Source organism: Gossypium hirsutum, chromosome A08 (genome assembly GCF_007990345.1).
Source record: "Gossypium hirsutum isolate 1008001.06 chromosome A08, Gossypium_hirsutum_v2.1, whole genome shotgun sequence".
Classification (NCBI taxonomy): domain Eukaryota; kingdom Viridiplantae; phylum Streptophyta; class Magnoliopsida; order Malvales; family Malvaceae; genus Gossypium; species Gossypium hirsutum.
Window position 1 is genome coordinate 6,627,549 of NC_053431.1, and position 16,138 is coordinate 6,643,686.

At 28.2% G+C, this 16,138-nt stretch overlaps 1 protein-coding gene across 1 annotated transcript; it reads right to left on the reverse strand.

Moving 5' to 3' along the window:
- Positions 1–9,036: 9,036 nt before the first annotated feature.
- LOC107961290 (vesicle-associated membrane protein 721) lies at positions 9,037–13,128 on the reverse strand. Its single transcript, XM_016897469.2, has 5 exons — positions 12,604–13,128; positions 11,005–11,146; positions 10,630–10,750; positions 10,007–10,069; positions 9,037–9,361 (listed from the first exon to the last, which is right to left on the reverse strand). Exons 1-5 carry the CDS (start codon positions 12,791–12,793, stop codon positions 9,215–9,217), a joined length of 663 nt encoding a protein of 220 aa, XP_016752958.1. The 5' UTR covers positions 12,794–13,128; the 3' UTR covers positions 9,037–9,214.
- Between the last annotated feature and the right edge of the window lie 3,010 nt (positions 13,129–16,138).

A 16,138-nucleotide genomic window follows, 5' to 3' on the forward strand; every position in this document is an offset into this window, starting at 1 on the left:
AAAGACCAATAGTGTAAATATTTTAAGAGTGGAATGATCTAGAAACTAAGGAAAATGGATGAATTAGGACCAAATTGAATAGGTGAAGAACTATGAGGGACTAAATTGCAATTTTACCAAAATTAAATGATGACTCAAGGATGGAATTTTAAAAGATAATAAAGGGCAAAATGGTCAATTGGAAGAGAGAGAAATCTAGAAAGTAATGATGATGTTGATGATATTTTATGATTATTTAATTAGATATATATTATTTTAATGAGATATTTTATTATTATTTTATTATTAATTATTTAGTATAAAAGGAAGGAAAGATGAAGAATTTTCATCATCTTTCCATGCATGCAGCCAACGTTAGAAGAGAAGGAAAAGAAAGAAATTTTCTTTTCTTTACAAATTGGTCCTTCCACCAAAAATTCACCATTTCCACCTAGAAATCAAAAGAATTTCCATTGCTACTAAGAGAGAGAAATGTTAAGGAGGCCATGGGGAGTTAGAATATCAAGTTGGATTCAAGAAATAGAAGCTGGAGGAGAGAGAAAATCAAGTTAAAGATTAGTATCAATAGAACAAGGTAAGTATATCAAGATTTCAATATGTTTTTAAGTTTGTTATTATTGATAAAACATGGAAATGATGTTATAGTAGAGTTTTCTTACATAAGGTCTTATGTTCTTGATATGTTAGTGAAGAGAAAATGAGAGAAAGTGATGAGAAATGGTGTAGAAAAAGAAAATAAGGATGTTATAACATGGTAATTAATATCTTGTACTAAAACAGTATTGGACAGCAGCAGTAGACTAACTTTGAAAAATCACCATAAATTGTATAAATCGAATTAGAAGATGAAAAAAATATTAAATTAAATATCATTGAGTCTAGTTTCTCATAGAAGAAACGGTGTAAGCAATAGATTTGTAAATTTTGAGATATAATGAATTTTGTGAGACAAGGTCAGAATGAATTCGGGTTCCCCTGTTCTGACTTTGAAAAATTATAAAAAATTGAATAAAAATAATTAGGGACTTAAATTTATATGTCTAGAATTTATAATGAGTCTATTTTTAATAGAAACAAACAAGAACATCATTTGAATTCTGTATAAAGAGATAATTTATTTTTAGTGAAAAAGGGTCACAACTGTCAGATAGCAGAATAGGGGTAACTTTAAAGAATAAACTGTACTTATTGAATGAACCAAAAATTCTGAAAATTTTATGGTAAGAAGATATATGAGTATAGTTTCAGGAAAAATTATCGGATCTTAATTTAGAGTTATAGAGCTCCAGATATAAATAATTTAGTGACTATGACATAGATGGACAGCTTGAATATTCATAAAAGTAAATAATAAAAATTATGGATAATGTTACTTACAAGTGTGTTATCTACATTAAGGATGTGGAATGGAGAGGAGGAGGAGGAAAAATATGTATGAATATTCATCTAGCATGGCTAATTTGCATATTTTAGGCTCAGGGACTAAATTGAATAAAAATAAAACTTTATGGGCAATTTTGTAAAAATGTCAGAAATGACCAAATTGCATGAAATGGATTATTTTATTATTTAAATTACAAAATTGAATGAAATTATTAATTTAGTTCAAGATCGGGGGAAAACATGTTTTAGGGATTAAATTGAAAAGTGTTGAAATTATGGAAAATTTTGATATTTTATAGAATTCATGGACTGTTATCAATATATATATGAGAATAATAGCTGGAAATAAGGATTAAATTGCAAGAATTTTATTTTCCTGACCCTAAGGGCGAAATCGTCATTAATTAAAAGTTAAGGGCAAAATGATAATTTTACCTAGAGCATTAATTAAATGCATTAGAATATGAAATGAATGAAAATGATGATCAAATTTATTTATAAAGATCCGGACGACTCAAATATGAGACTTGATCGTGGAAAAGAAAAGATATCGGATTACTGAAATTATAAACACAAACAAGCAATGAGGTAAGTTCATGTAACTTGAATTATATTCTTAAATGCTTGAAATGCATGTTTTTGATATGAATATGATTTGAATGTTCATTATATGAAATTTTATGAAACATTGACATATTTGATAAAAGAGGAAGAAACCTCGGTTGAATGAAAGGAAAATTCGATGGATCTCTGAAAAGGAATTGACGGTAAAAAGGATCTAGCCCGGACGGGTGATCCTATCCTGATATAGCCCTCCCGAAGAATACGTGTAAATGGATTTAGCCCGGACGGGTAATCCGAATTAGGGTCTGAATTTAGCCTGGACTGGTAATTCAGATCCAAGCTCATTAGAGTAATTGTCGTTGCAGGGGATTTAGCCTGGACTGGTAATCCCGACAATACTCTATGAGTTTATATTACAGGGGATTTAGCCTGGACTGGTAATCCCACTGTAAGGATGAGGTTCGCGGGAGTGTGCTCTCTGATATGAAATGTGTAAGACCATGGTTGAAAGATACCATGGCAACCTGATATGAAATGTGTAAGACCATGGTTGAAAGATATCATGGCAGCCTGATATGAAACGTGTAAGACCATGGTTGAAAGATACCATGGCAGCCTGATATGAAATGTGTAAGACCATGGTTGAAAGATACCATGGCAACATGACGGGAAATAAATAAGACCATGGTTGAAAGATACCATGGCAGCGTGACATGAAATGAATAAGACCATGGTTGAAAGATACCATGGAAACATGAAAAAAAAATGAGTAAGACCATAGTTGAAAGACATTATGGCATCATGTCAAAGATAAATAAGACCGTGGATGGGAGACGCTATGACATCTGTTGAACAATTGATATTCAGGTAATATGTATCAGGTGACGAATGGTTATATGAAATAATTATAAAGATAGATAAACGAAATAAGTATAAGTACATGGAATATAATTTATGTTAAGTTTGATATAAACTATTACTGGAATAAATATACATAAAATATATGGAAATGATAGAGCATGAAATATTGATATAATGAAATGAATGATATATGCTTATGAAGAAACGGTAAGAGCATGATATGTTTCATGACATGTACATATATGATTATCTTTGATATGTTGATACAAGAAAATTATGTAAGTTGAGACTATTATTAAACTCAAGTGCGATATGTCGAGAAAATAGATATATCAATGTTGAATTTATATCAGATATGTGCAAGTATACTAACAATGCTGCTGTTTGATGCTTATACTAGTGTCAAAACTGTTGATTGAATGGTAATATATTTATTTATATGATGCATTGAATCGGTAAGTATTTAAATTTTTTTTAATGATCTGTAAATGGTAGTAATGCTCTGAAACCCTGTTCTGGCAGCGGATACGGGTTAGGGGTGTTACACTTGTAGCCGAAGCTACCACTATTCACTGATCAAGTAGCCGGAGCTACCATTTTTCACTGATCAGGTAATCGGAGCTACCACTTTTCACTAATCAGGTAGCAGAAGCTACCACTTTTCACTGATCAGGTAGCCGAAGCTACCACTTTTCACTTGTCATTTGTCCTTGATCAGATAATTGTAGCCGAAGCTATCACTTATCACTTTCACTTGTCTTTGATTAGATAAGTGTAGCCGAAGCTATCATTTATCACTTGTTGCCATGGTCCAACCATGGTCTTTTCCTTCAATTAATCTTGTCATTGAACTGAAATGCTCAATTTGATCATTTATTCAATTTTCATGCTTTTACATTATTCACGATTTTATCATCAATACATATGAAATAACACATCATGAAATTCATAAAATTAACAAATAATCACCAAAATTTAGCCATATAAACTCACAAGTTCAATTTTTGTATAATAACGATAATCATAATTTCATAATAAATATTCCAAATAAAACTTTATATCATTTCTAATCCAACACTTATCAATTATAATCGGGCATGTGATCAATTTATACACGAGTCATTCATATATTTTTTCCTCCTCCTCCTCTCCGTCCACATCCTTGGTATAAATAACACACTTGTAAGTAACCTTATCCATAAATTTCACTAATTACTTATGTGAATATTCAAGCTATCCACCCGTGTCATAGTCACTAAATTATTTATATCTGAAGCTACAGAACTCCAAATTAAGATCCGCTAATTTTTCTTGAAACTAGACTCACATATCTTCTTACCATAAAAATTTCATAATTTTTGGTTGGGCCAATTAATAAGTTTATTCATTGAAGTCTCCCCTGTTCTGTTGTCTGACAGTTCCGACCCTTCTTCACTAAAAATTAATTATCTCATTGTACAGGATTCGAATGATGTTCCCATTTGTTTTTCTTGAAAATAGACTCATTCAGAATTCTAAACGTATAAATTTAAGCCCATAATTATTTTTATCCAATTTTTTATGATTTTACAAAGTTAGAACAGGGGAACCCGAAATCATTCTGACCTTGTCTCACAAAATTTATCATATCTCATGCTACAATTCCATTGCTTACATCATTTCTTCTATGACAAACTAGACTCAATAAGCTTTAATTTCATATTTTATCCATCCTCTAATTCCATTTCTACAATTTTTGGTGATTTTTCAAAGTTAGACTACTGTTGCTGTCCAAAACAGTTTTAGTGCAAAATGTTGATTTCCATTTTGCCCCAAAGTTCACAATTCATACAATTCCGTCCTTTCTCAATTAACCCCTCAATTAAGATAATTTTCTCAATTAATTTTTTCCTAGACATTATAAGTTATTTAATAACTATTTAAATTCAGAATTTCTACATAAAACTCTAATTTCAAACTATTTTACAATTAGGTCCCAAACATTCACTTTCTATTCAATTCTTTCAATAAAATCAGCATATAAACAATTTAAAGCTCTAATTCCATGCCAAATCATCATATACTTCCAGCACATATTCATAGAAACTTTCAATTTCTTTCATAGACTCAAAAACTAATGAATTTAACAAGTGGACCTAGTTGTAAAAGTCACAAAAACACAAAAAAATTCAAGAAATAATCAATAATTGAACTTACTTGAAGTAAAAATATGAAAAAAAAGCTTAAGGGAACTCTTACATGGTGTTTTTGCTGATGAGAATGCAGAAAAATAAAGAGAAATCTAGATAATTCCACTTTAGTCCTAGCTTTATTAAGTAAATTTTGCAATTTTCCAATTTTGCCATTAATTTTCCTTATTTTCTTGCTGATTTCATGCCATTGCCGTCCAGCCCAAAGAGACCTTGGGTCTATTTTCCTTTTAAACCCTCTTTATTTTATCATTTAAGCTATTTAATCATTTCCCATAATTTTGCATTTAATACAATTTAGTCCTTTTTGTTCAATTAACTATCAGAACTTTAAAATTTCTTAACAAAACTTTAATACTGACTTATTAACACTCCATAAATATTTATAAAAATATTTATGGCTCGATTTAAAATTCTCGAGGTCTCGATACCTCGTTTTCGATTCTAATTATTTTAATATTTATTTTTAGTACACTATTCACTACTTCAAAATTTTTCCTAACTTCACATTTAACTTATACTCACTAAATTAATAATATTTCCTACTCATTTGTCCGATTTAATGATTTTGAATCACTGTTTCGACACTACTGAAAATTAGACTGTTACATTTCTTTTTATTTTTCTTTAGAGAAACTATTTACCCTACACTTAAGTATTAAGTATTCCATATTTTCTGAACTTCATTTGTACAGAAAACATGGTTCTTATACAAATCTACACACTCACAATTCACCATAAATAAATCTTAAAAATAAATACAAATAACTACATAAGTGATCTTACATAATTAGCTAATACATAAATTTATACACAAATAATCTATTAAATATAATTTCTTTTGAAAAAGAGAAGCAGTATTTTTATTTGTCAAAGCGGATGTCGGTACTAGTTTTAATTTTAATAGGTATATAGATATGCTCAAAACATGTTTATGAATTTTTATTCTTCATTATTAACAATCTACACAATAATAATTCTATAAAGAAATTATTAACTATCTTATTAATTATTTACAATGTTTTTTTTATAAATATGATTAATTTTGATGATATGTAATGAGTCTACCCAAAATTTTCAATTACTTATATTTTTTATTTTATGTACTTTTTGATAGTAAATGAATTAAATATTTGCTTTCATCTTTTATTAAATTTGAAAATAAATCTCAAAATATAATTAGACTACATCAAATATCATATTATATACTATTCGATATGTCGAAACTATTTTTTATTTTGAAAAACGGGGATCGACTTTTAAACGAGGTATGGAGTCACCACCAATCCTTTTTGTTTAGGTGTGATCGGGTCACCCTGTGATCAATCATTTTAATAAAACATTTTGGTTTATTAAAACAACATTTTTGGTCTACGAAAAACTAGAAAACGGATTCGGGAGTCAGTTACGCGCGAGGAAGGATTAGCACCCTCGCAACGCCCAAAATTGGTATCGTATTGATCAATTAACGTCCTAATGTTGAAAAGTTGAAAAGATTTTAAAACACGATCCCTTTAAAAATGTTTAGTTATCCTAAATTGAATATTGAGATTCTTTCGTTCAGAAGGAATAAAATATCATATCCAGCACGATAAGACACAACATTTCGAAACCTTGATACCAAATCATCTCATGATTTCCAAAACTCATGCACTTGAAATTTTAAAATGATATTTGGCTATTTGGCCAAACGGTAAATCGAAACTAACATGATTTATCGAATTTTCAAATACGAAATATTGTCTCATTTTAATTTAAGAAAACATGAATGAAATTTCAAAAGGATATTTTGTATTTTAGTCGAATGAAAAATCGAAACCCAGCACGATTGGGCACGATCTCTCAAACTTCCAAACACGAAATATTGCCTCGTTTTAAGAGGTTTTTTAAATGAGGGCGATTATAAAAGCGGTGAAGTACATTTATTCGGTTTATATAAAAAAATGAATTAAACAATTTAAGATGACAAAGTAAGCAAGCTCGATCATAAATCAATACACAGAAATCTAAAAGCAAAGTAACTAATATGGAACATGTACATAGTTAATATATTATACCATTTATCAACGATATTACAAAGGTGCAAATATGGAAATTAAAACACACAAAAACAAACAATAACCAAACGAACAATAAATAAAATAAACTATATCTATACAGACAAACAATACATGCAAAACTTTAAAATTAATTATAAAATAAATAAAAATAATTAATGCATAAAATACAAAATATTGATCTATCTAAATTAATAATATACATATAATGAAAAACTTATTATAAATATATGTACAGATAATAATATAAAAACGTTTGAAATAAACAAAAATACATCATAAAATAACTTTAAAATGCATAAATTATATATATAAATTTAAAAGGAAATGTATAATCACAAATAGATTTAAAAGAAAATACATAAAATCATATAAAATCAACAATATATATAAAAAAAATAATGTACAACAATTCAAAGCTAATGATATAGGAAACATTTACATATTTATAAGTGTAAGAAATAATTTTGTAACGAAACAGTATAAATGATATACAAAACAATATATATATACACGAATAAATAATATACACAAAATACAAATAGCTTAATATAAATAATATATACAAAAATAATAATATAATATTTAAAAAATGCTCAAAAAAGAGAAAATCAATAAAATATAATGAAACAGAATGAAAATATACAAAAGAAAATAACAAGAAGAAAAAATTAAAATAATGTGGAATCAATTAACAAAATGTTAAAATAACATGAAAAGAGGGGGGAAAGAATAAATGAGTGATAAATAATATAAAAATATGAATTTTAAAAGAACTCAATGGAAATAAAAACAAAATTAAGGGGATAATTTGTAAACAAATAAAATTCCTAAAGCGTAGACAAGGACTAGAATGAAATGTGCTCAAATAAATAGGGATTTAAAATACAAATATTCCAACTCACAAAACGCAGTATTTAAATGAGGAGCCAATTAAAACGATGCGCAAATCCTTCGAAATAAAAATCGTTATTCAATCGTTGTTTTTTATGTTCGTATTCAGCATCTCCTCTCCTTTTCTCCCAAAAAACTCCCCCTTTACAATAGTTTTGAATGGCTTTTATAGCCAAATTTTACAACTGATTACCTCTTTTTTTTTGTAGGCAAGTGGGATAATAGAGTTAGTAAGGTGATGGAGTTAGTGGAGTAATTTAGTGGGGTGATGAAGTTAGTAGTTAGTTTTTGTAGGGTGCTAATTAGATGGTTGGTGTTTTGAGCTTTGCTTGTTAAGACCGGACAAAATTTAAGCTCTACACGATAGATATAATTATTTTAATTTTAATCTAAAAATTATAAAACTAAATTCTACTACCGTGTAAATTGTGTATTTTAATACTTGTATTTTAATTAAATCAACTTTAATTTTTAATTTTATTTTTAATCCTAACACAATTAAAACATATTACACCTGAATTATGCATTCTTAATAGCTATATTCTTTTTTAATTTCAAAATTTTAGCCTTAATGCAAATGAAAATCGTTAAATCTATTAATTCATTTTTTATAAGTAATATATGAAAGTAACAGACATAACATTGCACTTGCGATTATATATTTGACACATTCTAAAAATTTTAAATTCTAAGAGTACAGTGACTAAAATAGTCAAATTAAAGTACAAATACAAATCCAATCCACAACTTACGTAAAGTACAAAGTTTAATAGCAAAATTTGACCAAATTATAAATTGTTATAACTTTCACGTCCATTTATTAATTAATACCAATTTTAATTATAAAAGATTAAAAAATATGCGGGCAATAATACTAGTTTAATATATTTTAAACAATAAAACGAATTTTGGGTCCAGTCCGGCCGGAAGAAGACAGACAATAAAATATTGTATACATAATATGAAATATATTATCAGAAACGTTATAGAAAATCCAAAGGCTTGATTATAGGAACTTAATCAAGATTAATTTTCCAAAGATGCTTAATCATATTTCCACACGTCAACAAACTTACTACTATCAAAAGGATCCAGAAACACAAACTTATATTCTAAATGCAGTCTTCTGATATGGTTATACATGACCCACATGTAATTTCACAAAAAAAGAAAAGAAATCTAACTAGAAGAAGCATTAGACATTACTTGTGATTGCAATAATTCTGATCTGGGAGTTGCCGATGGAATGTAGAGCGGACATGCAATTCATGAACATTTGAAGCCGTGACAAACAGACAGTACAATGATGAGGATCAAAGCGACCAAGATTCCGAGAACTATAAGCTTTACCTTCATGTTCTGTAACCACATCTTTCTCCTCATCTGGGTTCCCTGCTGCCGAAAATCTTGTGCCTACAATTCAAAAGAAGCACCAGTAGGAGAATCAAGTAAGAAATTTTCAGGTTTTCGAATTGAATTATTCAGCTACCTCTTGAATATTTGAGAGCAATAAATGCTTTTAAAATGAAAGAAGTTCACAATTGGAATGATCACATATGTTCAAGGATCCCCACATTTAACTAGAAGGTTTTGCTTTCATGTTTTACCAATTAGTCAAATAACAAACCCAAATAATAGACCCCATATTGTTTCGACTTATCATTTTTCTTGAGTTACGGTACCTGACAGATTTCTGGATTACGAGTCTGGCATATAACCTTCCATTAACCCTTTAAAAATACATGAAAAACCTTCAAAAAAATTTGAACGAAACCCAAATCCAACACTTGCACCCATGTTTGAGTAACAAGTCTATATATGATCTTAAACCCCAGTGAAGATTCAGAAAACAATGTAGTTAACTAATGATGCTAAATATTTTAATAATTTTAAAATATACGCTGATAATATGTAAGAGGTTAGCACTTAGCATGGTTTTAACAGTGAGTCACCTAGCAAATCCAAATAATGGCTCGGTTATGGCCTATCCATAATGCAATTTTAGAGAACATTGCACAATTCTTTAAAGTAGAACAATATGAATATCCATTTGCTGACCTGAGAACGAAGATTTTCTGTTCTATCCACCAGAAGCTCAATTCTCTCACCACGGTCCAGAACCTGAAAAATTTTGGTTAACTAAAAACACAAAAACGGATCACAAATGCTTTATCATCCATGACCCAAATTTTTGTAAAGCCAGGCTCTTCTCACTTAAAACCATTGTTCAAATAACCAAACCAGATGTTCAAACTAGTTGAATTGAGAATCGGAAGTCCATTTGTCCAGCATATATCATTAAACCAGGAGTTTTTTGAACTGGCTGATAAATGGTTGAACCAATAACAACCAAAGCCCAGAAAAACTGTAACGACTAGTGTTAAGCTTTTCTTATTAAAATTCTTTATGAAAACTTTAGTGAATTTAATGATATTAGAACATTTAGCCTTTTGGATTTATAATAAAATTTACATCGTTTAGCCAAACACATATTTTATTAAACAATTACTATATTTAACCCTTTTTTATTAATAGTCCTTATTTAGTACAACCCTGAATTAATCTCACTTATTCAATCTCCTGTTGGATTTTTTAAACATTGCTTAAAACCGTCACATAGTAGTCAATGTTATCATGTACAAAAAGCCAACTATTAAAGATAAACTTGAGTCGATAATTACCTTCTCAATGTTTTCCATCATAACTCCTTTAACTTCTGAAACTTGAGCTTTCACTTTGGCAATCTTACTGATCTCCTCAGGATGATCAATGCAATACTGCATATGCTCCTTTAATTTTGGCCTATATTAATGATGTAATAAAAACATAGCTATCAATCTACTTGACACCAAAGAAGACATTCCTTAAACTATGTTAACTCTTTATTTTTATTGAAATATTCTTGTCTCACACAACATATATGGACATGGAGATGTGACCCTACTAAGATATTCCAAATACATGGAAAAACTTAGAAAAATTGATCATGGCTGTATTGGAAACTCACATCCGAGTCTACATAACATAGTTCTTTACGGTCAAGGAAAAGAAAATACCCAAACTCCTTGCTCAGGCTGTTTGCAGGGGCAGATGCAGCTTTTCCTCCGCCATATCTCTTGGTGAAATCCTCTTTAATTCTCTCAAGAAATGCCATAGGAACCTGTCTGCCAACGGATTCAATAGCAACCACACAATAAGCTGCAAAGAGGAAGGAGTGAGGTTATAACTCAAACAAGTAAATAGGTAACCTTATATTCATGACGGAGGATGCAACAAAACACAAGTAGGGAAATAACAGGAAAATATATCATGTAAGTAGCAAAAGTACCCTTCGAAACGAATACCTAGGCTTTCCGTCTTTCAACACATAATTAAAACATTAATGGAGCAAACCGCTCATTCTTCTTCTACAACCTATGAAGTACGAACACTTCTGCTAGGGGAGCATGCAAGTATCAATTGTGTTTGACACGTTAAAATACATGTTGGACACATGATGACACATCCAAAAAAGTAATAAAATCGGATTGATCAAAACATGTTCATGAAACAGATGGACAAACCCGGACACGATGAAGGTTTTCCTTTTACTAATAAGCATTTTGATTCAAATGGGTATTTTAAGATTCAAAATTTTAAATTAAATATTGAAAAACTATTGGCATGCTCATGTCTAATTAAAAAAATCACTTTTTTATTATTATACAAAATTATTTTTATTGTCTTGTCCTACCTAACCCAGCCCATCCTAATATTTTAAAAATTCACTTATCACCACTTCCGTATTATATTGTACCTACATTCCATGTCCATGTTCATGCTTCTCAGTCTACAACCATAAGGGATGTGATGAAAGGGAACTAATTATTTGCTAATGTAAACCAGTAATCAAACTGCATAGCAAGTTAACAATCCTCCAATATATATAGTACAAGCAAACAGAGCCTTCAAACTAAAATTTGGAAAGCACACAATCAGCCAATCATACACTTGACGGAAATGAAAATTGCCAAAAATTTGAATCATACTCAGTTATCACAAGAAGCAAGCAAGGTAAAAACTAAAATTATTCATATTTTCTTCCGAATATGCAATTATGATTAAATTATCGCATGCATCGATACATAATTGTTCATATAAAAGTAGAATCAAGGCAGTTCGATTGCTAATAAAAGCTTTTATGTTTCTCATTTCCAATTCTCCAAAAACGCTACAATTTGCTCTTATATCAAAATGCTATCCATTTCTTTTCGCTTCAATATGTGGCTAAGAAAGCCGTAATCATCACAATATTTCTATGCGAGTTTAATTCATTTGAATCGGCTAAACACTCAATCTTTTAGACAAACTCAGTTTTCAGAAGTTTCAATTACAAGTTAAATCATCTCTTTTCCTGGAATAAAAATAATCCAACTGATCCTATCTCTTTTTCCTCTCTTACGTATTAAATTACGCTAAACACAAATAATTTAAATAACCTAAAACAAATAACACAAAACAAAACTAAGAAAAATCGACCAACAACAACGAGAACAAAAACAAGCTTCGTCATCAGATGAAAGCAGCAAAATAAGGCAGATCATGGACAGATCGATAAGCAAAATCGTAAAAAAAGAAAAAAAAAAGGAGAAAGACAGAGAGAGAGGAGAGATTACTGAAGCCGTTATCGACGAGATAGTTAAAGGTATGGCCATCGCAGTTGTAAGTGAACTTGTTGTTTGAAGAAGGAAGTTTCTGGAGACACTGAGAAGCTATGCCGGTGAAGTTTCCGGTGAACTCCGTATAGTCGGCTAAGACCACGGTGCCTCGTGCCACGAAGGCGTAGATCAACGATTGTTGCCCCATGAAATAACAACCCCTTCTTCACTAACTCCCAAACCCTAGCAGAAAGAGAGAGATATAGAATCGGAGGAAAGGGAGAGAGGAAGTATCGGAGGTTTTTGGAAAAGGAAAAGGAAAAAGAAATGGAAAGGAAGGAGACTTTCCTTTGTCTTTTTCGCTTAGATGAGAAGCTAAGGTAACCGGTCGGTCTTTAATTCAGTGTACATCCGATCCGGTTCGATTTTTAAATTTAAAACTTCCATATCTATCTGTACGAGATATGTAACTATCTATAAGGAAAATCTCATAGGGATAAAAATGTTGAACACGTGGCTTCAGCTTCTGAGCTAGTGCTTCTCATATTTGTTCTGCTTTGATAACTTATATATGTAAGGCTGTAGCGTCTAAAATTAAAGGCCGAGTTCGAATTTTGGATTGGATGAATTTTGGGATATTTAAAAAAATATGTAGATTTTAAAGATAAAAGTGAAAATACATTTTACAAGACCTATTTTTTAACTTTTTGATATATTAATTTTTTTAGTTAGATAATTAAATATTAATAATTTTATCTTTAAATTTCGGAGTTAATTTCTCTTCTACTCACATTTGAATTTTTATTTCATTTGTTTCAAACTTTTCTTTTATTTTTAATTACTAATTTTAACATATTAACTTATTTGATTAAATGATCAATTAATAGTGGTTTTAACGTATTTTTATTTTATGTTATTTCAAATTTTTTTAATTAATATCTTTAATTAATAAATATATTATTTTCAATTTTTTCTATTTTAATTCCTCTTTTAATTAATAACTTTTTTATTTATAAAATCAAATAATTATTATCAATTATATAATATTTTTTGATGAAATTAATCTTTATCATTATATTAAAAATATATATTTTTAAAAAATATATATATTTTATATTTCAAAAACATCAATTAATTGTTTTGATATTTTTTTATATATAATATTTACATTTCAAATATTTATTTTCTCCAACTATATGGTAATTTCTAATATTATAAAATTAAATAATTATTTCAAATATCATTCTTATTTTTATATGTAAAATATTTTAAATATCATTGTTTTTCCATCTACATTGTGAGTATGATATTTCAAATATTTTTATATGTGAAATATTTTAATTAATTATTTTAAATATCATTATTTTTATATGCATATTTCAAATACACATATAAAAATATATAATACTAATATTTACTACACTTATCGTGATATGGATTGAAAAATAAATATTACACATAAAAATTATATTTATTAGAAATAATGATATATTAGCAATAATTATTTGATTTTATAAAAAAGTATTTATTAATTAAAAAGATGAATTAAAAATAAAAAACTTGAAAATAATAATTAAAAAAAAGGCTTGAAACAACATGAAATAAAAAATAAAAATATGCTTAGAAGAAGATTTGAACCTAAACTCAATGATAAAATTATTATTATTTAACCATCTAACTAAATGAGTTAATATGTTAAAAGTAGTAATTAAAAATAAAAGTAAAATTTGAAACAATATGAAATAAAAATTCAAATATGAATAGGAGAGGAATCGAACCTGAAACTCAAAAGTAAAACTATTAATATTTAGCCATCTAACCAAAATAATTAATATATTTAAAATGCTAGAAAGTGCGTTCTATAAGAAACATTTTTAATGACAAGTCTTCGTGCAGGACGCGTTTTCTGTTTCTTTCTAAAAAAATCAACTTATTCCTCTAAATGTCTCAAAAATCGGCCCAAAACTTTAAATGTTTTTTAAAATCAACATTTTTTTTCAAAATGGGCCAAAATTAAATATATCTGATTTTGTTTTTTTGAAAAAGGAATTCTATATCTAATGTGAAATTAAAATATTGTTGGTATATATTGCAGCCTTGCAAATCAAAAGTGGTAAAAGTCTCAAGAAAGTTTTTGTATTTAAAGATGGATTGCATTTTAATTTCTCTACTAAATTAATGAATAAATTGGTTTTTATACATTTTTGAAATGTGTAAATTAACTCCTTCGTTATTTGTTTGTTAAATAATGACATGGAACGTTAATGTAAATGTTAATTAGTAATTTAGTCCCTCAACTATAGCTAAAATATCATCTTGATTTTTAAAATTTTTCCTAACAATAATTTAAAAATAATTTAAAAATTACTATAAATTATTAAAAATTATGTTGAAAATTCAATAAATTTAGCCCTCAATGTTTACAAATTTTTTAATTTTAATTATAATTCTAAAAAATTCAATAAATTTGGCCCTCAAAATTTACAAAATCTGTCGTTTTAATCCTAACTCTAAAAATTTTAAAAAAAATTAAAAGCATAATTTTTAACTCTTTGTAACCTATTGACGTTATGTAAAGATATTAAAATACGAAAAGGAATACACTCTTTCAAGTCACTTGCAAAATAACTTAAAAAGTTGAGATAAAACACACACAAAAATTAGGGTAAACTACACCAATTGTCCCTAAACTTTATTTAAAATTATATTTCAGTCACCCAACTTTCAAAAGTTATATAATAGTCATTAACTATTTTGGTGACTTGTCCATTAACTACCACTAAGAGGATGACATGGCACATTAATTTAAATAGTTAATTACTAATTTAGTCCTTGAACTAAAGTCAAAATTTTATTTTGGTACTTTAAGAATTTTTTTTACCTTTTGTTATCTTCTTTTTTCCTTAAGAAATTAAAGCTAGATTTCCATTAAAACAAAACCAAGCCAAGTTTTATTAAATTTAAAACTTACATTTAAAGAAGCTTATTTTTGGTGAATCATGATTCTTTTTTTTGTATGTGAAAATTTGAGCTTACTTTAAATAATAGGGAAACATTTTTTATTTCCAATAAAATTATTGACTTCATGAGAATTATCTAATGCAATGAGACATTAACTTTACCTGTTAAATACGCTCTCCATTACAATTTTAAAAGTACTCATTTCAATAAAATTATGGTCTTATTATTGTTGAAATACAATTAAACTAAAGAAACAACATATTTATAGTAAACAAAATCTTTCGATTTTGTATGTCTTTTTGGTGACGAAGAAGATGAAAACAGAGAGCTCCTTTCATTGTTTCTTCACCTTTAGAGACGTGTTGATGGCTTTGGATTAAAATTCCACTTTTTATATTTTATTTATTCTCTTAAGTTTAAAATATTATTTCCTAAAATTTCAAAATTCATGGAGTTCTTATTTAGAACCCATAAATTTATATTAAAAATTCAAAACCCAGTAACTTAAAGATTAAAGCTTCTTAAGGTATTAAACAATAAGATCTTCAAATGAAAAAGTTGTAATAACCAAGGGGATGTGAAAATGAGTAAT